This window comes from Oryx dammah, unplaced genomic scaffold, assembly GCF_014754425.2.
Source record: "Oryx dammah isolate SB20612 unplaced genomic scaffold, SCBI_Odam_1.1 HiC_scaffold_14, whole genome shotgun sequence".
Lineage (NCBI taxonomy): Eukaryota > Metazoa > Chordata > Mammalia > Artiodactyla > Bovidae > Oryx > Oryx dammah.
Genome location: NW_024070198.1, coordinates 32,881,533 through 32,904,402, shown reverse-complemented (window position 1 = coordinate 32,904,402; position 22,870 = coordinate 32,881,533). Strand labels below are relative to the sequence as shown.

General features: G+C 46.4%; 1 protein-coding gene across 1 annotated transcript in view; it reads right to left on the bottom strand.

Moving 5' to 3' along the window:
* Positions 1 to 21,316, bottom strand: part of HABP2 (hyaluronan binding protein 2) — a 35,522-nt gene extending 14,206 nt beyond the window's left edge. The window contains exons 1-3 of the mRNA XM_040255025.1: positions 21,170 to 21,316; positions 6,935 to 6,971; positions 565 to 675 (exon numbers count right to left, since the gene is read on the bottom strand). Coding sequence (XP_040110959.1) covers positions 565 to 675; positions 6,935 to 6,971; positions 21,170 to 21,238 — 217 coding nt within the window. The 5' untranslated portion in view covers positions 21,239 to 21,316. The remainder of the gene's footprint in view (positions 1 to 564; positions 676 to 6,934; positions 6,972 to 21,169) is intronic.
* Positions 21,317 to 22,870: the final 1,554 nt, after the last annotated feature.

Below are 22,870 nucleotides of genomic sequence, written 5' to 3'. Positions count from 1 at the left end.
AAACAAAAACAAAGGTGGCCAAAGCACATGTGTGAATACACACATGCACACACACACAACCTAACAACTGTGCAAGGCTTCCAAAGAGTGAAAAGAGAAAGGAAAACAGCGCAGCTGAAAGGGCAGTCCCAGAACCAGCTGCGCGTTAGCTACAGTCTGATGCCTGATGCTGAGTGAAATTCTGCATAATTAGGACCTGCGTGTCATGAAAGCTCTGGGATGACTTTGAACATGACTCTAACCCACAGGGTCGGGAGACCTGAATGACGATGCACTAACTTGCTGTGTAATCTTGGCCAAGTCAGCTCCTCTCTTGGCCTCACTTGCTTCCCCTGTCATTTGAGGGTGGAAGAGATGGTCTCTAACAACCTCCCCAGTTTCCACAGTATATGATTCTAACTGAAAAAAAAAAAAAAAGCCTCTCTAAATAACTTTATTCAAAACTTATTTTATGATGCCATTCAGAGAGGAGGGGGCGAGCCCTCGCATGTGGTCATATGTAAACTCCCCCCTAGGTGGGCTGCTCTCCTTTCGGGAGGGCCCCCAAACAGCTTTGGTACCCACCATCCTCTTCGTAGTACCAGTCAGGGTTGTCAGAATAGGCAGGGGTACTGCTGGCATTCTCTTCCTGGTTATAATACTCTTGGCTATACTCATACTGGTCAGGAGTCCAATCTACAGACGTGGGAACAAGACAGAAGAAACCCTAATTGTTAGACTTAAAGAAGCCACCATTTTATTTCACTGAAACCCCCATTTTTCCGAAGATTTCTAGATCCTGAAAGAGGCTTCCGGTGTCTTTGCAGCTCCTGACACTGATAGGGTGTATAGAAGGGGTCAAGCATTGTGAGTTTTCACTTGAGGGGGTTGTTATGACCCAGTGATCCGGTACTAGCATTTGGCAAGGTCAAGAGCACGTAACTGGAAATGGGCAGATGTCAGTCCCTGGCTCTTTGCTAACCATGACCTGGGACACAAGCCAACTGTGTTCTCGGGGCCTCAGTTTCCTCACCTGTAACAGGAAGATGACTGGGGTCCAGGAATCCTCCAAATTGCTATACAAGATCTGCCCAGGGTCAGATCCAGGGGCACTGGGGTGCCTTGTTGGGTGGTTCTATAAATGAAATTTCTCAGTGGGACTTCAGCAGTCACTTCAGCTCAATCAAGTAAAAGAAATTTGCCACCTCCCTTTCGGACACAGCATCAAACTTCTCCCAAGTTATTTCTATAGTCATCATAACTGTTAATATTTACTGAGTCTTTACTATGTGCAAGGCTCTGCGCTAAGCATTTTACATGAACCACCCCGTTTCATTTTCCTGAAAATCTAGGAAGTGTATTATTATCTCTACTTTAAACTCAGAAATCCGAGTCAAAAAGAGGTTCAGTAACTTGTCCCAAGGTCACACGCTAATAGATGGTAGCTTATGAACTAAGGCAGCTTATCTCTGCATAACCCCTAAAGTGCACACTCTCAACATCTTCAGCAGGCCTCTCACACTGCCTCAGAGAATTCACACTTGCCCTTGTCAAAGGGGTCCAGTCATTCCCACTGCACATCCAGCCTGTTAATTAGGAATCACGCAAGAACAACCTTGAGAAGGTTCACAGACCTTGCCCACTGAGAGAAAGGACAATGTATGGGCTTGGCCGTGGTGGTAAATCTCACACTAGACCAGTCCACTGGGGAAAGCAGGTGTGTGTAAGGCTGGACCCAAGCTCTTTGTTGTCTCGGGCTTGGAAGATGTTGGTAGCTCTGCGGCTGACAGAGAGAAGTTTGGGATTTAAGAGAAGTAGGGTTGACTTTGCTCTCGCCAGCTGGCAGGAGTGTGGCAAGTCGGCAAGCTGAAACTGCAAGAAAGCCCTCCAGAGATGCATATGATAATGACGTAGGGGCAAATGCAGATAGCCGACTTGAAAAGGCACTCCCACAGAGCCAGCTGATGGCTCGGAGGATGCCACTTTACCCAAGGCTGATTATCAATCACATTATCTTACTGGCCATTCCCTGATAGTCTTTATCTCTCTGGCCTTTGAAAAATCGACTTTTGCACAATGGCTGTTTTATATTTCCCATTAAAATAGAACTATCTTTTTATTTCCTTTTTGAATACGCCAACTCTGGTTCCTTGCCAAAGTTTCACCTCATTTATCACAGTGTCAAGTCAAGACTCCCTTTGCTTCCTCATTATTTCGCTCGAGCCGCTTTTCCCCACTATGAAAATGCTCCCAGAGGAGGCCACCTTCCCAGGCATGAGGATCTAGGTTGAAGATAAGGCCATTGTCTTCCTGGAGCAAATCAAGTTTCTTTCCAGCTAGCTTGATAAAGTAAAGAGAGGGAGAGAGTGAAGGGAAAAAAATGTTTTTCTGAATTTGACATGAAGGATTTCAAACTGACATTTTGCAGAGACAGTGGGTTTGGTAATGAGATGATGGCCCCATTTCTTTCTTTCTTTCTTCTTTGGAGAATTGATTTTTGTTTTTCCAACAGGTGTTTATAGATAAGCGCCTTCGAATTGCTCCTGTAATTTCTCCCATCACTCCCACAAGTTGAGGGGCAGACTGGCTGATCTTGGTTAGACCGTTGCAGATATTTGGAAATGAGGGGAGGTTTTTATAGATAGATGGAATGGTGTGATTTTTCCAGATGACGAGGGATGGATGAAATGTCTGTTGGAGGGTTTTGACTTGAATCCAGCTCTATTTACAAGGCCTGCTCACCCCTCAGTGAAGCTAAGGAGGGAATGAAACATGTAGATGTTGAATTATAGTTCTGCTAAGCAAGGCAGTGTGTGTGTGTGTGTGTGTGTGTGCTCACTCGTATCCGATTCTTTGCGACCCCAGGGACTGTAGCAGCCAGGCTCCTCTGTCCACGGGATTTCTCAAGCAAGAATACTGGAGTGGGTTGCCATTTCCTTCTCCAGGGGGTCTTTATGACCCAGGGATCAAGCCCACATCTCCAGTATTGCAGGCAGATTCTTTACTGCTGAGCCACCAGGGAAGTTAAGCTGGGGGCGGGGGGTGCACAAAGTAGATTTTTTACTACATTGGGGTCAGCATCCCTGACCCTCAAATTGTTCAAAGGCCGACTATATCATGTAGTAATAACAAACAGACCCACATAGCTTGATTAATATTCAATTGCTGGTGGGATACAACTTTTAGATACTAGAACTCCTCAATGGCTCAGCTGGTTGCAGAATTTTAGGTTGCATGGCTCAGTCTCAGAGGGCATAGCTCTTGTATTTCGTATTTAACATGGTCTATCTGATTTGTTTCCTCCAACTACATAGTTGTCTTCTTAAGAGTAAGAGCCATGTCCGTTCCTCTTTTTCACAACACAGTGCCCAACACAGAGCCCTATTAGCCCCTGACATGTGTACTTCATAGATCAAGCTTTCCCTTGGTGGCCAAGCCTCCCTTCCTTCTGATCAGCCAACACACAGTGGGCACACGGCTCTGCCAGCAAAGATGGTGTCTGTCTGGTTTAGAGTAAACAGAATTCAGGAGACAAACTGTAAGATTTGGGTCATAGATATTTGGTGAAGACAGTGCCTGATGAGCTTGACAGGAGTAGAGAAAATTGTCCAAGGGCTTACCTGGGGAGAGAGGGATTGCATGCAGCCCGACATGAAATTTGGTTCCATTGGTAGATTTTGAAAAATCACTCCAGGTTCAAATACAGATTATCAGAAACTTTCTCTAGTCTACAGAAAAGGAGAAAGCTTTGGAGGAAGAATGGGGCAGCTGTCAGAAGCATTTCACATCAGGTATAAAAAGAAACTCTTGTGGATTTGTCTAATTATCAGAGTCTGCTTTTAGAATTTATCAGGAAGAATGTTAAGAGTATCTTAACTCCAATAATCCAAATAAGAGGTTATTATACAGTCACTATTTTCTATGTATTGCTGACTATACTAAATAAATGTGATTTCACACAATCTGTTTAACCTTAACAAAACAAAACAAAACCCTATGCCATAGGTCTTCTTATTTCTATTTTACAGAAAAGGAAAAGTTAGGGAAGAAGGAGATGATATCAGAACCCCAGTCTACCTGACTGCAAGTCTAGTTTGCTTTTTTATGAGCCTGGGAGCCTCTTGTGGGTTTGTTTTTCCTGAAAGTCTATGGGTTTTAGCTTCTAGGAAGTAACATGCGTTGGGAATCTCCTTTGGCACAGGCTCCAGGTCCCTGGACTGGGATTATCGTGGTCCCCACAGAAAAACTCCAGAGTTCCTGGGATGGGGCTCTGCAGCTGTTTGGGTTAAAGAGCTCGCCAGATGTGTGGAACGGAGTAGAAATCCCTGGAATGCCGTCCCTGTTGGCACCATCCATCACTGTGGCACAAACCGTTCCTCCGAGAGCCGCCCCCAAACCCCAGCCCTGTCGGCCTGCATTTGACGCTTCCAATCCGGCTGACAGGGCAAGCCCAGCAGAGACCCGTGCTGGCAGGCGGCAGGACAGCTGATGGATGCGCTCAGCCTGTGTTGCTGGGCCCAGTCTAGCCGCCTTTGAAGAGGCATTTCCATAGGCTTGTGGGCTGTCGTGTCACCTGCTTTGGGGAGATGGGCAGAGTCGGTGTTGTTTGATGGCCACCTCCTCTGCCACCCGTTGAGGACTGTGTCCTGGCCCTGTCTGTGCCAGCCAGGCCCTCACCACGCACTGACTCCAGCAGGATCAACCACAGCAGCAGCTTGCCCGTGGACATGAGCACAGTGTATCTCTGGCCCCACCATTGTCTAAAGACAGCAGGGAATCTGACAAAATTCCATCAAAGTATAACCCTCAGATGAAATTAAATCAGACGCAAACAGAGGAGTCTTTAGAACCTAACCTGTTCTTTGCAGAAAGACCCAGTCACGACATCTCACCCCATTCCACAGCCACAGGCTGACCGAACACCTTGAGAGGGACTCGGGAACCTGTGGGTGGCCTGCTCCAAGGTCCCTTCTTCTACTCACTGAACTCTCAGAAGCCATCGGCAGAGTTCTTATAAAGCCCAGAAACTCAGCGTGTTAAATTCGACTCTTTCCACTTCCTATTGTTGTTGTTTAGTCACTAAGTCGTGGCCGACTCTTTGAGACCCCGTGGACTGCAGCACGCCAGGCTTCCCTGTCCGTCCCTGTGTCCTGGAGTTTGCTCAAATTCATGTCCATTAAGTGGTTTTTCAGCCTGTGCTTGAATACCATCAGGGATGGAGAACGCACTATTTTCCAAGAGCCCCAAAGCCCATTGAGATTTTTTTTTTGAGGACGCTGATGATCTACTATTCACAGATCAAATCTGACACTATAGTTTCCAATCTGTTTAATTAAAACTGAGAGCTTTGTGGACACGTAGAATGTATCCAGTCCCTTTTCTGTGACGTCTGTTCAGCAGAACCACTGCACACAGTCTGTGTTCTTTACGCTGTTCACTGCACGATCCAGGGCGTCATAAACTTGGTCATTGTAGATGTCTTTTGCAACTTTCTGGCAGGTGGCAGTAAAGTGTGTTGAGGTAAATACCCCTCTTAATTCCCACAAAGGCTACCTCATGGACTAAGAGTGGGGCTGCTTTTCAAATACATGGCGAGTGAGGTCCCTTGAGTCTTCAATGTCCCGTTTCTTCCTCTGTGTGACCACACAGTTCTGCAGCTCTGTCTCTTGGGCACCCAGACTACAGCGCCCCCCTTCAGTGGTGCCTGAGCAGTTTTGTGCAGAAGGCTGGGGTGAGGGCAGCTCGTCCCGTCTCTGGACTTTGGACCTTTCCTGGATTCCACATGTGGACGCTGCTGGTCTGGCCATCCGAGGGAGCCCTCCCTGAAATATGATCCTTCCAAGGAATTACATGTTGTTGAATTCAACTCTCTCTTGTACTTTGAGCAAAGACCCCGATCCTTTCAAACCCCCCGCATGCCACACTCATGTATATTTCTTACCAATTTCACAAACATTCCCTAAGCACATGGGGTGGGATAAGGTCGCTTGCCTTGAGCCGACACAAGTCTGTCCGCCCATGTGGGGATTTGCTGCCAGAGAATATTGACTGTCAAGCTGAATTTGACCCGGTGCCATCTTTGCTCTAAAGAGACCCTTGATCCAAAGCTGAGACGTGACTGTGGTCTCCTTGTGCCTGGCTCGTATCCTCTGTGGGTGACCAATATGGGCACTACACATATTGGGGGATGCGTTCTCCCCCCCAGTGAAGTAGTGAGTGGAGTTAACTCCCTTGGGTCTCAGAGCAGCAAAAAGAGACTCAGACCCGGAGACAGAGACCCAGAGAAGACCAGATGGCAGGAAGGAGCAGCTCTGCTCAGCCCAGGGTACCAGACAGAGGAGACAGGATGCGGAGAAGGTGAGAGGTGGCAGGTGCATCTGTGAGAGAAGAGCTTGTGTGAAAGAACACTGAGGAAACAAAGCTGGTGGAGGAGCATCCCAGGGGGGCTGCTGGTGGGAGGCCATCAGCAGGGATGGGCCAGCCTGGAGCCTGCCTACATGATACCACCGTCTCCACAGAGAGATGCCGGCCTCCCACTGATGGAGCGGAGAGAGTAAGGTAGCACAGGGCTGGCCTGCCTGGAGCCATTGCTCAAGACACCCTCCCTTTGCCAAGGCAAAGTGTCTCATCTCAGCCGTTAGTAGGCTGTGTGACCTGGGGCAGGTTGCTTCCCCTCTCTGAGCCTGTTTCCTTCTCTGTAAAATGAAGGGGTTTAACTACTTCTGCAGTTTTTCTCTTGGAGTCCTGGGACTGAACATCAGTCAACTCAAAACTGTGTGAAGCACTGTGTGGATATATACACCCAGGAGTATGTTTCTTTGGGGAAATCCTCAAAGGGGTCCAAGCCACTTCCGAAACATTGGAACCCTGGGGGCACACCCACACTCACACCCCTTTTCTTCATCCCAGAACCAGCCTGTGGGGTGGGCAGCCCCAGGGCAGTCTGCACACTCACCTGGGTCCGGGTCTGTGAGAAAAGACAGCAGGGAGAACTGAAAGAGAAAATGACACAGAGAGGAGCAAGGTTGAGTTCTCAGCTGGTTGGGCTCTTTCCTGAGCTCCTGTGAGCCGAAAGGGGCTGTTTTGGGGTCATAGCCAGGGCATAGCAGCACTAGTTACTTTCCGATGGCTGAGGGGTTGGGGGTGTGGATTGGAGAGAGTGGTAGGGCCTATTTGACCATGTTCCCCACCCTTCCTGTGCTGGTTGAGCATCCGAAACATCACTCTTCTCCCCAGGATGGATGCAGAGTGCTTGCACTTACCTGTTCCCATGGTGAAACCTGGCTGCCCAGGTACTGACCATCTTAGTTACACCGACCACCAGGTATTATGTGTCTCCTCTGCCTGACTACACATTGCTGCATTTTGCTCTTACAACAACCCCATGAAGAGGCTTTTATTAGCCTGTTCACAGATGAGGAAATTGAGTTTCAGAGCTCACACAGCTGTGAGAGGATCCACATTCATGCCCATGGCTAGGTGACTGCCTTAGACTTCCCTGGTGGCTCAGAGGCTAAAGAATCTGCCTGCAACGCAGCAGACCTAGGTTCAGTCCCTGGGTTGGGAAGATCCCCTGGAGAAGGGAATGGCAACCCATTCCAGTATTCCTGCCTGGGAAATCCCAAGGACAGAGGAGCCTGGTGGGCTACAGTCCACGGGGTTGTAAAGAGCTGGACACAGCTGAGCGACTCACACGCAACAGCTCTTTAATGTTGGAGATGGACAGACGCTTAAACTCTCCAGTTGTTCCTCATTGTTCTTGGAACAAAATAGAAACACCTGCCATGAGCTATGAACCTCATCCCAGACCCTTTTCTCCAAATGTTGTTTCTCTCCTGATGCTCCAACCAGACCTGGCTTCAAAATGGCACCAGCCGAGCTCTTCCCTCCTTGGGGCTTTTGCACTTGTTCCTTCCGCCTAGACAGCTTGCCCCACCATTCCTTCCTTGCCGCCATGTCAGCTTTAATGTCATTTCTCTGCGTCTTCCCTGCATCTTCCCCACCTCCCCTATCAGTATGGCACACCCCAATAGTTTTGTCTCTGCACCCATTCATTTCCTCCATGGTCCCCATTAAAGCTTATAATTTTATATGTGTTTATTTGCATGTTATCTGTTGCTCACACCAAACTCTGATTCTCTAGAAAATCAAGGCTCTTTCTGTTTCACCACTGATGTATTTAGCCATTACCCAGCAGTGTTTGGCATATGGCATGCCTCAACATAGTTTTGCTGAAAAAATAGATAATGGTAGGAATAGTGTTTGCTTTGTTTTTAAAATGCAGTCAGTCAGTTCAGTTGGTCAGTCGTGTCTCCTTGCGACCCCATGGACTGCAGTATGCTAGGCCTCCCTGTCCATCACCAGCTCCCAGAGCTTGCTCAGACTCATGTCCGTTGAGTCAGTGATGCCATCCAACCATCTCATCCTCTGCTGTCCCCATTGTTTTTAAAATGCAGTACACCAGAAAAAAAGAGAAAGTTTTATTTATTAATAGGTGGAAAATTTTCTTTCAGTTAAATCAGAGATCAGCAAAAAAAAAAAAAGCCCTGAGGCTGAAGCCAGATTGTGTTTTTGCCAATAAAGTTTTATTGGAACATGGCCCCTCCCACCTGCTTATATACTGACTTTAACTCTTTCCATGCTATAATGATAAGACAGTTGTGACAGAGACAGTATAGTCCCAAATATTTCCTGTCTGGAACTTTACAGGCAAGGTTTGCTGACCTCTGACTTAGAAAACAGGAGTTCCGTCTTCTGACAGGCTTCCCTTTGGTTCTCAGTGGCCAGGAAACTGCTGTCAGTATGAGGCATTTTCCTGGTACCCAGTCTAGGCAGTTTTGTATATTTGTTACCTCCACCTCCAGCAGAAGCTTTAGTTTTCTGTTTCACTGTAGCCCCTTTAGTCATTTTGGGGTAAAATGATAAGAAGAAAGAATGCATTCTGACATGGTGTATGAAGGGCACAATAGTCTAGACAAAGATGCTTATCCTGAATCCCATGAAGAACATGACAGACACAAACCATGGGCTTTCTGCAAAACAGCTAGCCTCAACTCTGCGAGCCTGTCGATGTCATAAAAGATGAAAAAGATGGGAAGATTGTTCCTTATTAAATGAGACTAGAGAGACCTGACAACTAAATGCAGTGAAGGATCCTTGATTAGATCCTAAATTTCTTTTTAAAAAAGCCCTGAAGGATATCATTGGAACTATCGGGAAATTTGAATATAGACCTAGGGTAGACAGTATTATTGTGTCAATGTTGAATTTCTTGAGTGTGATAATGGAAGTGTGGTTTTATAGGAAAATGTCTTTGTTCTAAGAAGGTCCTGAAGCAGGGAGTGGGATGGCTACAATTTAGTTGTGAAGGATTCAGCAAACCAACCAACTAGACAACCAACCAGCCAAAGCAAATGTATGTACATAAAATCAGGGCAGAAAGCAGCTATGACAAGTGCTCAGTGTTGCATCTGTCTGGGTGAACAATATTTACTGTATTATTCTTTCCATTTTTCTGGAGGTTTGACAAACGATAAAATAAAAAGTTGGGGAGGAGAAAGGATGCAGAGACAGAGGTCATTTGCTGCCTGGAGTGTGCCTGTTTTGGAGAGGGGAGGGCAGGTCGGCAGAGGAATGACAGGTTCAGGGCTCAGGGTGTTTCTGGCCCTGGGGAGTGCCTGACGTTGATACCTCCAGGCTTGGTGCCAGGTAGGTGCCAGAGAAGAGGAATGAGGGGACCCTGGAACAAATGTTACCCCCTCCTTCAATCTTATCCTCGTCACAGCCAGTCAGCTCAGCCTTGATCCAGTCCTTTGTCTGTCTCTTCATCCCTCCATGAAGCTGTCTGGAGGCCAAAGCCTGTCCCTCTCTACCTGCCTTCATCCAGACCTGCAGGACTTATGCCAGGCCAGAGTCCCACATTTTAACTGGAAACTGGAGCCCGAGGGACAGCTGGGTGCTGCACTGCTCATGGCCAGCAGGTGGCAGACTTGCCCTTCCCAGGAGTTGGAACCGGAACTGGAGCTCAAATGGAAACTAAACAAAAAGAAAGGAGGACCTTCCCAAGCTGGGGGCCCTTCAGATCCCACAGGCTCTAAGTCTGAAGCAGCTGCCTCCCAGCTGTGCACCCTGGACTGATGTCAAGGGGTCCCAGGGGTCCGAAGCAGGCCCACTTATTTCGTAAATCACTGGATCCACCCGCAGAAAAGAGGCTGTGGTGGAAATGTGGATACTGGCAGTCACAACACCAGGCTGGACCAAACCAGAAAGGCCACAAGAATCGCCAGTTGTTTGTGCCATACACCTGGATCCTGTAACTCACCTGGGTGATGGCAGGGCATGGGGATTGTGAATAGACAGCATCTACCTACTTTCATCCCAATAATCCATTCTGTTTCTACAGAGGGACAGGGAAAGGATAAGAATTCTTATTCCCGGGACTTGTAAATCCAAAGAGGAAGATCACTGGTGCAAAACAAGGAGAATGGGGAGAAGGAGGGGACAACTATGATCTCAGTTCACATTTATTAAGACCTGACAGTTGCCAAGGACTGTGCTAAATGTTTTATGTGCATTTTGTCTCTTTTATTGCACATACTCTTTGATAATTGGGGTACTATAATTATGTCCGTTGTAGACGTTAAGTTACCGATAGTAACTCAGCTAGTAAATGCTGGAGCCAGAGTAGAATGGAGCCAGTCTTATGCCAGAGCCATTGTGTGAGGGATGAGGGACCCACCGCATGCAAACATGATAATGAAGAAAGTAGAAGAGCCACCTAATCCTAAGAGAGGCAGGGCACTCAGTCTGGTGAAGAGATTGGGCCCGTCTTTGGAAAGTTTTTGCAGGTCCTACCCAGACTAGCTCAGGCCCAGCAGACACAGAAAGGGCCGCTAGGCTCCAGGGACATCCAGGACAAAAGTCAGCTGGAGCCTCAGCCAGTTCACTGTGACAAACACATCTCAGCAAACATCTCCACCCAGATCGAAAGGCACACAAGCTACTGCCTGCTTCTTCCATCATGTGTATTCCCAGTCTCACCATGGCTGAGTGGTCACAACTGCCCCAGCTTCTCTGGGAGGGCTAGGAATGGCTACTTCTGGCACATGGAAAGGTAGACGTTTTGCAGTAGATTCAGTGAGACCCCTTGAAATCCAACTACTGGTCCATCTCTAATCAGGCTTTCACAATGGATCCATCCCTCAGGACTTTGGCCTTCCCCAGTTGGAAGGACTGATCCTGAAGCTGAAACTCCAATATTTTGGCCACCTAATGTGAAGAACTGAGTCACTGGGAAAGACCCAGATGCTGGGAAAGATTGAAGGCAGGAGGAGAAGGGGATGACAGAGGATGAGATGTTTGAATGGCATCACTGACTCAATGGACATGAATTTGAGCAAGCTCCAGGAGTTGGTGATGGACAGGGAAACCTGGCGTGCTGCAGTCCACTGGGCCACAAAGAGACACGACTGAGCGACTGAACTGAACTGAACTAAACTGAGTTAGAAGCAAATTCCTAGCAATGTTAACATCTTACCCTCTAACCCAGTCACCAGTGAGCATAATATGGTGTCTTCTAGGTTAAGGATGGTTGTGGGCGGAAGGTGGCAGGGGGAAGGGGCCGCAGAGAGAGGGATCCTATGACTTACAGCATAATCTTCTTGAGGGTGGAGGGCATTGTGGTCTAATCTCTTCTGTGCTATCTTTAATCTAGTGATTATTTCAACACAGGCTCTTCCTCTACCTTTTACAATTCTAAACCTTCTAGAAAACAAAACAAAAAGCAGACACTAAAAGTCTGTGTTGATGGTCTCCAGGAATTAACTATTAGGACATTTTCTCAGAAGGCAGAATGCCAAAGAATTGATGTTTTTGAACTATGCTGCTGGAGAAGATTCCTGAGAGTTCCTTAGATAGCAAGAAGATCAAACCAGTCAGTCTTAAGGGAGATCAACCCTGAATATTCACTGGAAGGACTGATGCTGAAGCTGAAGCTCCAATATTTTGGTCATCTGATGCAAAGAGCCGACTCACTGAGAAGACCCTGATGCAGGGAAAGATCAAGGGCAGAAGGAGAAGAGGGGGTCAGAGGATGAGATGGCTGGACAGCATGCAGTGAACACGAACTTGGGCAAACTCTGGGAGATGGTGAGGGACAGGAAGCCTGGTGTGCTGCTCTGGGGTGTCACAAAGTCAGACTCAACTGGGCGACTGAGGAGCAAGAACAACAGCAATATGTTCTCAAAGGACTGGGAAGCAGTAGAGCAAAGAGCTGGGGCTAGACCTGACCTTTGGGGCTAGAACCTTGGCTTAGAATGAGCCAATAGCAGAACAACCTTTCACCTGGTAGGTAAGATGAGCCAGCCATCTCTTTCTCCTTGAATGTTCTTCCAAGCCCTGGTGGTAGACCAGATGTCACTACACACCAGGGAAGGATTTGCATTGCTCCTAAAGGCAGCTGGAGAGAACTGCATTGTGGCCATGTGAGGCTGTAGGGCTGGAAAGCGAGCCAGGGGCAGGAGTGCACAGCTCAGCAGGGCCTGTCCCCACTGCTGGAGCAAGGGCTCAGTGTTGGGGTACAAGGTGGAGGTGACAGAGGACAGGGGTTGCCAGTATTCCAGTCACCATTCCAACTGCTCTGGCCCCTGCCGCAAACATAAGCTATGTCCTGAGATGAACAATTATGCAAAGCCTCGGCCCTTTTTAAAAAATTGTAAAATATATACACCATGCTATTTTTTCATTTTAACCATTTTTAAGTATACCATTAAGTGGCATTAATTATATTCACAGTATTATGTAACCATCACCACTATCTATAGCCAAAACTTATTTCATCATTCCCAACATATAAACTCTGTATCCATTAAATAATAACTCTTGAGCTTCCCTGGTGGTCCAGTGGTGAAGAATCCACCTTGCAATACAGGGAACACCAGTTCCAGCCCTGGTCTGGAAAGATTCCACATGCTTTGGCGTAAATGAGCCCAGGAGCCACCACTGCTGAAGCCTTTGCAGCTATAGTCTCTGTTCTGCAACAGGAGAAGCTACCGCAATGAGAAACCCAAGCACTGCAGCCAGAGAAGACCCCAGTCCCCACAACTAGAGAAGCTCCGTGCACAGCCACGAAGACCCAGCACAGCCAAGAAGAAAGAAATTAATTAAAAATGAAAAAATAACTCTCTTCCTTCCTCCTCCAAGCTCTCAGTAACCTTTATTGTACTTCATCACTATGAATTTACCTGTTCTAGGTACCTCATGTAAGTAGAACCATACAATATGTGTCCTTCTATGACTGGCTTTATGTCACCACTATTCATGTTTTCAAGGTTCATCCATATTGTAGCATACATCAAAATTTTGTTCCTTTTTATAGCTAAATAGTATTCCACGGCATATCACAGTTTGTTTATCCACTCATCTGCTGATGGATGCTTGGGTTGTGATATCCTTTGCCTATATGAATAAGGCTGCTATGGACATTGGTGTACACATACCTTTTGAGTCCCTAATTTCCATTCTTTGGGGTTGATATTAGAAGTAGAATTGCTAGATCACGTTGTAATTCTATGTTTAACTTTTTAAGAAACCACCATGCTCTTCCACAGTGGCTGCACCATTTAACATTTCCACCAGCAATAAATGAGAGCTCTGATTTTTTCACATCCTCACCAATATTTGCTATTTTTCATTTTTAAAAATTGTAAAATATATACTCCATACTATTTTTTAAAGGGTCCCAGGCATCCTGATAGGTGTGAAGTGGTGCCACTCCGTCCTTTGTGGTCAAAGGAAATCTCATCCTTGCTTTAGCACATGAACTATCTATCCATTGCACATGCGCAACGCTGTCCTAGCAGTGGCTTCACTGTGGCTTTGCTCTCATCTGGAGCTGGAGGTAAGGAGGGGAGGTTCTAATGGGAAAATTTGGGGCCAAAGGAGAAGCAGCAGCCAGTGGTCCCTCTGGGTGGTCTCCTTCGTGGGAGACTGGGCAAAGCTGTTTATAGGACCGCAGTGATGAGCCAGGAGGTGAAGAGGAGCTGGCCCAGACCCTTTACATGCAAAGGAGGAAGCTCAGGCCCAGTGGGATGATGCACTCCTGAAAGGACACGAGTGGGTTGAGCCAGGGAGGAAGTCAAGGCTGGATCCCTTCACTGTGAGGCAGTCACCTGTGCCCGACCCAGAGCCACCTACAGCACCTCTGCTCAGTTAGCTGTGGACTGGACTGCACCGCATTTGCAGTCGGTTGCTCTTCACATGGGATTCCCTGGTGGCTCAGATGGTAAAGTGTCTGCCTGCAATGCGGGAGACCTGGGTTCAATTCCTGGGTCTGGAAGATCCCCTGGAGAAGGAAATGGCAACCCACTTCAGCACTCTTGCCTGGAAAATCCCATGGACGGAGCAACCTGATAGGCTACAGTCCATGGGGTCGCAAAGAGTCGGACACAACTGCTAAGCACTTGGTGAGAGATACTGGTGCAAATGGGTTATCGCAGGAGCTTGCAGGGAGGGGGCCGAAGGATTGGGCATGAGACCATCCAGTATAAGGAGGTTGGAGAAAAACACTCATTTCTGGATGCGATCGTGCTCTTGGGAGCCCATTGAAATGGCAAATGAATGAACAAAAGAGTGGGTTGGCCTTGTGTCTGAGGCACCACATGGGCACGAGCCCCGATATTCCCCTCCTCTGCCATTCAGTTCTCAGGAAAAGCCTAGGGCTTCCCAGGGAGGTGGACTTCCCTGGTGACTCAGATGGTAAAGAATCCACCTGCAATGCAGGAGAACTGGGTTTGATCCCTGGGTTGGGAAGATCCCCTGGAGAAGGGAATGGCCACCCTCTCCAGTAATCTTGCCTGGAGAATTCCAAGGACAGAGGAACCTGGCAGGCAGGCTATAGTCCACAGGGTCATAAAGAGTCAGCTGCAACTGGGCAACTATCTCTTTCACTTTTTTCACTTTCCCAGGAAACTAACTTCCCACAAATCGGAACCAATTCCATCCCCGAAGCTGTCTTTACGTCTGTGTTTTCTCTGGTGTGGCATGTGAACGGCTGCTAGTATCCAAGTTGATTCGGGTGGTGCCTGGCCAGGGAGAGACATCACGTCAAAACATAGCGTGAGAAAGCCATTTCCTTCTCAGTTTTACCGTAAACTCTCCCAATCCCATAACAAAGACAGACTGGGGTGGTGCTGTAAGTCCTTCTCCTCTGAAGTGAGTGTTAGTTGCTCAGTCATGTCTGCCTCTTTGTGAGATCATGGACTGTAGCCCACCAGGCTCCTCTGTCCATGGGATTCTCCAGGCAATAATACTGGAGTGGGTTGCCATTCCCTTCTCCAGGGGATCTTCCCAACCCAGGGATCGAACCCAGGTCTATCTCATTGTGAGCAGATTCTTTACCATCTGAGCCACTCTTCCTAATCTTCCCTCCTACCAAGAAGAAAGCAGAGTTCCGCCCGGAGTTTTAGAATGACAGCTGCAGGCAGTTGGAATTCAATATCATTGTTTCCTTTTCTTTGATTTTCCAATTTATAGTAGTGACAGTTTCCTTTCAAAATAAATCTATTCAGGTTGACAGAAAGTATTAAGAAACTAGTCTGGGCTTTGGCAAAATTTCTGAAGATGGATTCATTCATGACTAAAGTTTTGAAAGCCCTGAGCTAACGGGCTAACCATCTAGGAAGACTTGATCCCTCTCATGTTGGAAAGAAAGGCTTCAGAGATTATTGGAGAAGCTTCCAGATGGGAGTGACTTTTCCTCCTGCCTGAAGCTGCAATCTGAGGCCACTGTCCCTCTGGACACGTCTCATTCCACATTGAAAGTCTCAGCTGTTTCAGGGTAGTGCCTGTCGCAGCAACCTCTAACACAGAGGTTATGAATTTGGGACCAGCATCAAGCCGTCCTGGGTTTGAATCCCAGCTCTGTAACCTCTCAGGGCAGCCATCTGTGCAGACTATTTAATTTCTTTAAAGCTTAGTTTGTTATCTGTAAAATGAGGATGACAGCAGTGCTTACCCCATGGGGCTGTGGGGAAGCTATACATAAGGTAATAAATATAAATCACACAATGTCTGACATAGAGCAAAGACTTAAGAAGCTTAATAAATACTTGCTACAGTGATTATTAGCCATTGTTATCAATATGTTAAAGTTTTTTTTTTTTTCAAATTATGAAGTGATTGAGGAGAGCTTGCTCAGCACAAACTCTTCCTGGAATTTGTTCGTTGGGTCACAAGCACGTCACACCAGCCCCCTCCCCCCATTTTTCCTGGGATCTTTGCCAAGTCCTAAGCCAGGAAACCTTGTTATATTAATTATGAAGAAAAAGCATGTTTTATTTAAAATCCCGGCTGCCAAATACTCTGCCATGCTGTTTCTCTGTGACAGCAGAATTGCTTTTGCATTTAGGAAACTCTAATGAATTGAAAATATAAATATATCTGTGTCTACACACACATACAATTTCCTGCGACCTGATTTCCCTAAATAACAGCATACACTACCAAAGCTAATGAGTTGGACTTGTGCTTAAGATCAGGTTTTTTTTTAAAATATATATCTATAAGTACATGCAGGGCAAAACAGTACTTATCTTTTCCATAAGACTTTGAATGGGTTACAGCATGAAGGAGGGATGTCTCCTATGCCTGAAAGAGACTGACATTCTGGAGCATTGAGGCTTTGAAAAGGGCGGTTTGTGTCTTCTTGTCAAAGCCTTTGCTTGGTCCTGGGGGCCATGCGGTTATGGATTCTTGAATTAATCAGACAAGGAGCCTTGTTACTTGACCACCCCAAACTGACTCTAATATTTCAGCATCCACAGTGTTTCTGAACAATAATCAGACAAGCCTGTTCTCTGTGTTTCTTTCCTTGTTTGTCTCTCTCTTTCCAAGGTAGAATTGGACAGGAAATGTACAACCATCGAACAGAGACAGTGTCAAAAGTAGAGCATGCTGGAACCTGGGGGACCTGGGGTCTTCAGTTTCTAATACCAAAAGCAGTATTTCCTTGTCCCCTTGGTATCATATAAGAATGGAAGCCTGTGTTACTAGAATGTCTGATTTTCAGGAAGAGCTGGGGTCTGTATTATTATATGAAGTGTCCTGATTCTCAAATGTCACCAGCAATCGAAAGGAAATGAAAACACTCTTCAGGTTGAACTTTTACCTGCCAAATAAAACATGGGCTGTGAGCAACATGTATCCCAAGCCACAAATTTGCAACCTCTTGTCTGTGCAGATATTTTTGTGACTCTCCACCTAAGAGGATTCTGGAGCCCTAGAGTTCTTGAGCTTAAATTCTGGGGTTTAAAAAGCTAATAAATGGGAGCAAACATGCATTTTAATTGCAAAGCCCCCTGTTGAGGATGAGCTGAGATAAACAGGGCAAGCCTGATAAGCCTTATCCTCTAGCTTCTGACCCTGGAAGAAGTCAAACTGCATTACAGCTGAGCCCAGGAGCACCCCAAGTCACCCTGAAAACCGCAGCAGGAAAAGAAGTCAAAGCCTAGGGACAATGCACATAGTCGAGCAAACCTCCTGTGATGGGCGAGGAGTCGGAGAGAGCTGCGTTTCAGTTCTGGCTGGGAAGTTAGGTCACCTTCTCTGGGCTTGTTTCTCCTTCAGAAAATGGGAATAACAATGCGAGATGTCCTGGGGATTTTGTTGTTGTCGTTTAGTCGCTAAGTTGTGTCCAATTCTTTTGCACCCCCATGGACTATAGCCCAACAGGCTTCTCTGTCTGTGGAATTTCCCAGGCAAGAATACTGGAGTGGGTTGCCATTTCCTACTCCAGGGAATCTTCCCAACCCAGGGATTGAACCTGATTCTCTTGCATTGGCAGGCATTCTGTACCACAGAGCCACCAGCGCAGCCCCTTTGCTGGGACAGGTGTTCAACACTGACAGGCAAGGGAAAACAAATCTAGACCAGACCAGGAAGGCACTATGAAGGATTCCCTGGAATCTATGGCAATATTTGACCACACTTTTTCTGGATCATGATACCTGAATATAAACCTACGTTACAGATGAGCCCACAGAGAAGTCATCATAATATTTGTGGTATGATCTGAATGCATAGGCGGGTTTCGGGGCATCTCTCCAGTGGGCAGCGATGAGAGACCTGTAACTGCTTTTGTTTAAACTTTCAGAGGCACATAGAATCTGTGCCTGAAGCTTTACCCAGCAACGGGCCCCTGGTCTAAAAGCCCCCCATCCCTATAGGAAGGATCATATCCCTAAGGCTATATGTGGTTGTTTAGTCACCAAGTCGTGTCTGACTCTTTTACGACCTCACGGACTGTAGCCTCATCGTGTTCCTCTGTCTTTGGGATTTCCCATGCAAGAATTCCGGAGTGGATTGCTATTCCTTTCTCCAGGGGATCTTCCTGACCCAGGGAACAAACTCGGGTCTCCTGCATTGCAGGCAGATTCTTTACCATCTGAATCACCACGGAAACCCCCCTAAAATTAGTTACTCAGTTGTGTCTGACTCTTTGTGACCTCATGGACTATAGCCCACCAGTCTCCTCTGTCCAAGGAATTCTCCAGGCAAGAATACTGGAGGCTGTATGGACCAAAGAAATCTCATCCTTAGCCAGGGCCCCAGGCAAGAGACCTTATCCAGACAGATGGAAACGAGCCATAGTCTAAGACTCAGCTCTGCCACCTCCTAGTTTGAGAACACGTTCCTCAGTTTCCTGATCTGCAAAGTGGGAGCAATAACAGTACTTCTTTCTTTTCTTTTTAAACTTTTTATTTTGTGTTGGAGTATAGCTGATTAACAATGCTGTGATAGTTCCAGGTGGGCAGCCAAGAGACTCAGCCAAACATGTACACTCACCCATTCCCCCCCAAATTCCCTTGCCATCCAGTCTGCCACATACCACTGAGCAGAGTTCCCGGTGCTATACAGTAGGGACTTGGTTATCCATTTAAAATATAGCAGTGTGTACATGTCCATCCCAAACTCCCTAACTATCCCTTCTCCCCATTCTTCCCCCTGGCAACCATAAGTTCATCCTCTAAGTCTGTGAGCCTATTGCTATTTTGTAAAAAATTTATTTGTATCATTTCTTTTTAGATTCCATGTATAAAAGATGCAATATGCTATTTATCCTTCTCTGTTTGACTTATTTCATGCAGTATAACAATCTCTAGGTCTATCCATGTTGCTGCAAATGGCATTATTTCGTTCTTTCTTCTGGAGAACTCAAGGACCAATCCCTCAAAAGTACAGTGCTCGGCACACAGGATTTCTCATTAAATGGCAGTTTATTATTACTTTACCTACACTGGGGCAGGAGAAGCCACCCCGTCCATCTGGCTATGTGGTTCCTTTCTTCCTGGTGATGTCTCAGACTCTCTCAACATCTGAGTGAGTTGGCCACTTTCCCCAGTATCTCTGTATTGGCCTATGGAATGCAAGCCACTCTCCCAGTCACCTGTCTGGCAGGCATCTGGAGTAAGAAAACATTCCAAAGCTCTGAATCCTCTCTTTGGAATTGACTAAGCTCGTTGCCTAAAGGGCTAGTTCTCATATTTTCTCTTTTATCCATTATTGACTTACAATTTCATTGCTAAATCTAAAAATTTACTAGGGCTTGCAAAATAAGAATTTGGGGAAACTGTTATCTTTTGCTGAACTTCAAACAGACTACATCCACTCTCTTCCTTGCGTGCAAATTTTTGGATTTAATTTCTTCTGAGTAGTACTTTCCCTGGACCCTTTGTGAGTCTCTGATAATTTCCATCGCTTTTCTCTAGACCTGTGCTATTTCTATAGGGTCTGAGCCTCAGACATTCAATAACAATCAGTGATGTAGAGGGTTTGATAACGACTGATCACTCCAGCCACACCACACACACACACACACACACACATACACAAGTTATCAGTGGAAAAGAAAATTCTTTCCGAGATGAGTCATTGGCAGCTTATATGGTACCAAGGTAGGTGTCCGTGTACAATTTATGAAAAGGGGAGGGGAAGCTGCTGTTTTTAAGGCATGCTAATCAGAAAGCCTAGAATCTAATCTGCTTCCTGCAGGAAAAGCTCTATGGAGTGAAACTGGAAATAAAATGCAAAGGTATTTAATATGATGACTGTTATTTCAGTTCTCATCCCTTTCTTATACGTTACTCACCACCCCCCTCCACCCTAACAAAGGTGAGCCTTCTTTGATTTTTATAAAGAACTCGTGTTCACTTTGGAAATTTCAAGGGAAAAGAGCTCACATTTATTGAAAGCCACATGCATTGCCCAGCTTAATCAGTCACGACCCTCCCCAAATCTGGGGGAGATTATCAGTTGGTTTGCAGTAGAGAAAACTGAGGTTCACAGAGATGATGTTATTTGCACAAGGTTCCACACCCAGAATGTGGCAAAGCTGAGATTCAAACCCTGGCTTCCAAGCCCACACTCCCACCTCAGACCGCCTCCAGCATGGAACTTGAGAGGTGTGAGGTCTGGTGAGGACCCCTCTCATATGCCCACAGAGACCCAGCTGACACTCTTGCACTACAAGGGCACGAAACAGGAGCAGACACCACCACACCTCACATGCTCCCCAACGTCTTAAGTCCCCCATGTGAGACCCCCTGATGTCACTTTCCTTCTCCACTCATCACGACCTCCTGGGCCCCTGCTCACCTCTATGCCCTGTTAACTACAGACACGGTCACAGGTTGATGCGAGAAAAAGTCCTGTTTGCAAAGCTTCTCTCCAAATTCGATCCATCTAAGTAAAGCTGTTGCCAGCAGGATTCTCCTCTAGGGTCAAAGTAGAGGGATTCTTACCCTAATGTCCCCCAAAGAAGCTGGAGAACTGCGTATGCGTGTCAGCATGTACAGAGAGTTGGTAGCTTTCAGTGGCTTCCCAAAGGGATCTCTGGGTTCATATCAGACAAAACATGCTACCTTAGTGGGTTTTTTGGCTCCGATTCCCTTAGTCGGAAGGTGTTCATGGAGACTGCTCCAAGATGGCTCAAGTCAATTGCATGGCTTCATGGAACTGGCCACTTAATAGCAACCAACACAGAAGACCTGCATTAGCGCTTGAAATCAGGACATATTCGACCTGGGAACAGCAGTCTTTCACAGCTGAAGTTTCTCATTGCTCCTGGCCCAGCTGGTTTGGTCTTCCTAATAACCTCAGAGCCTCTCAACACCAGATATTTGAAAAGAACACTTACCCCGAAGGCTGTCTTTCCCGCCAGAACCATTAACAGCAGAACACGGAGATCAGACATTCTGGCAAACATCTTTGTAGTTTAAGGACTCTTGTTTTGCTCTAAATACAATTTCTTTTGTTGTCTCTGCCTTTGGGGGGGAGGGGGGAATGTCAGTCTCCCAGGATTCAGGAACAAATGAAGAGGATGCAAATTATTAACTAGGCATCAAATACTGTTTAATGTTTAATGTTTTGCAAACCAACTATCTTGATTAAACAAATGGTAACTTTGGGGCTGGGCTGAGTCATGGGGTTGGTTTCTTTTCTGGAGAGAAAGTCTCCAAAGAAAGCAGCAGAGATAAAGTGCCCCTGGCTCCTGGGGGTGGGGGCGGGATTGCCAAGGGTTCAGAAGGCCCCACAGTTCACTAGCATCTCGGGTGCAGGATAAAAGCCTGGCCAGAATGAGGCTCCTGCCACAGGCCTCTGACACTGCTGACTCGAGCAGAATGTTAATAGAGATCTGATTCATCAAATCGCAAACAGAATTAAGGCATGGATAGGCTCTTAATAACATCACGCTTTATATTCATGAAAGATAAATTAAAGGATGCAAAACTGCTATTGACAAACATTGATTCTAGGCCCTTTGAAGCATTGCCCACGATTGCTTGTTGGCTTCAAAGTTTTCTTTTAAATTTCATTACATAAGGCTTTAACTTTTTAATTATTTTTTTTTCCATTTCATTAGAGTCTTTTCTTTGATCAAGAGAGGGGAAAAAGTACCCATGGTGCTCATATCTGGGGCCAATTGTTTCTTACACTCCTTTTTCACCTACACTGATTGCAGGTAGCACCATAAAGCAACAGTTGCCTATGAAGCATGGGTGCTCTTGGATACAATTGATCTCTTTAATAGGCATCATTGTGAGCTTCTGTAAACACCTAGCTGCCCACAATAATCTATGCAAGGGCTCCAGGAATCCTCTCATCTGAGTCCTAAATCCAGGGTCTAAAATCCTGCTGATGACCAAGGCAGGTGCTCATCTGGCTCACCTGGCTCACCTGTTCACCCATCTGCCATCCCTACTTGGGCATGCACTTAGACTCCTGTGTGGCTGCTTCTACCTTCAGAAGCCAGGTTGCTGGTCATACAGGGCCCCACAGGTAGTATCCCAGAAGAAGACCAAAGTCAGTGCCCCAATCATGAGAAAGATGGTCCTTGAAGAACAAACCATCGAAAAAGAGCAAACCATCAAAAACGAGCAAATTACAAAAAAAAAGACAAACCATAATTTGTCTTCTGCTCACTTATTATTTCTCCACTCTGTTTTAGGCAGACAGCAATTCATTCCTGGTCAACATTCATCGAATCCCTATAAGACAAGCACAGTTTCCTGGGAAAGATCTCTAATCTTCCCCTATTCATCCCCAATCTTTCTTGCTTGCTCACTCACTTGTGTCCGACCCTGATCCTATTGGGCCAAAGTCCACTAGGCTCCTTTGCCCATGAGATTTCCAGGCAAGAAAACTGGAGTGGGCTGCCATTTCCTACTCCAGGTGATCTTCCTGACCCACGGATTGAACCATGTCTCCTGAATCTGCTGCATTGCAGGCAGATTCTTTACTGCTGAGCCACTGGGAAAGCACCAGCCTTATTCCACTCCTAACGCTCATCCTAACTCTAATGTTGATCACTCTTTAGCAAATTCATTTAGGTACCCAT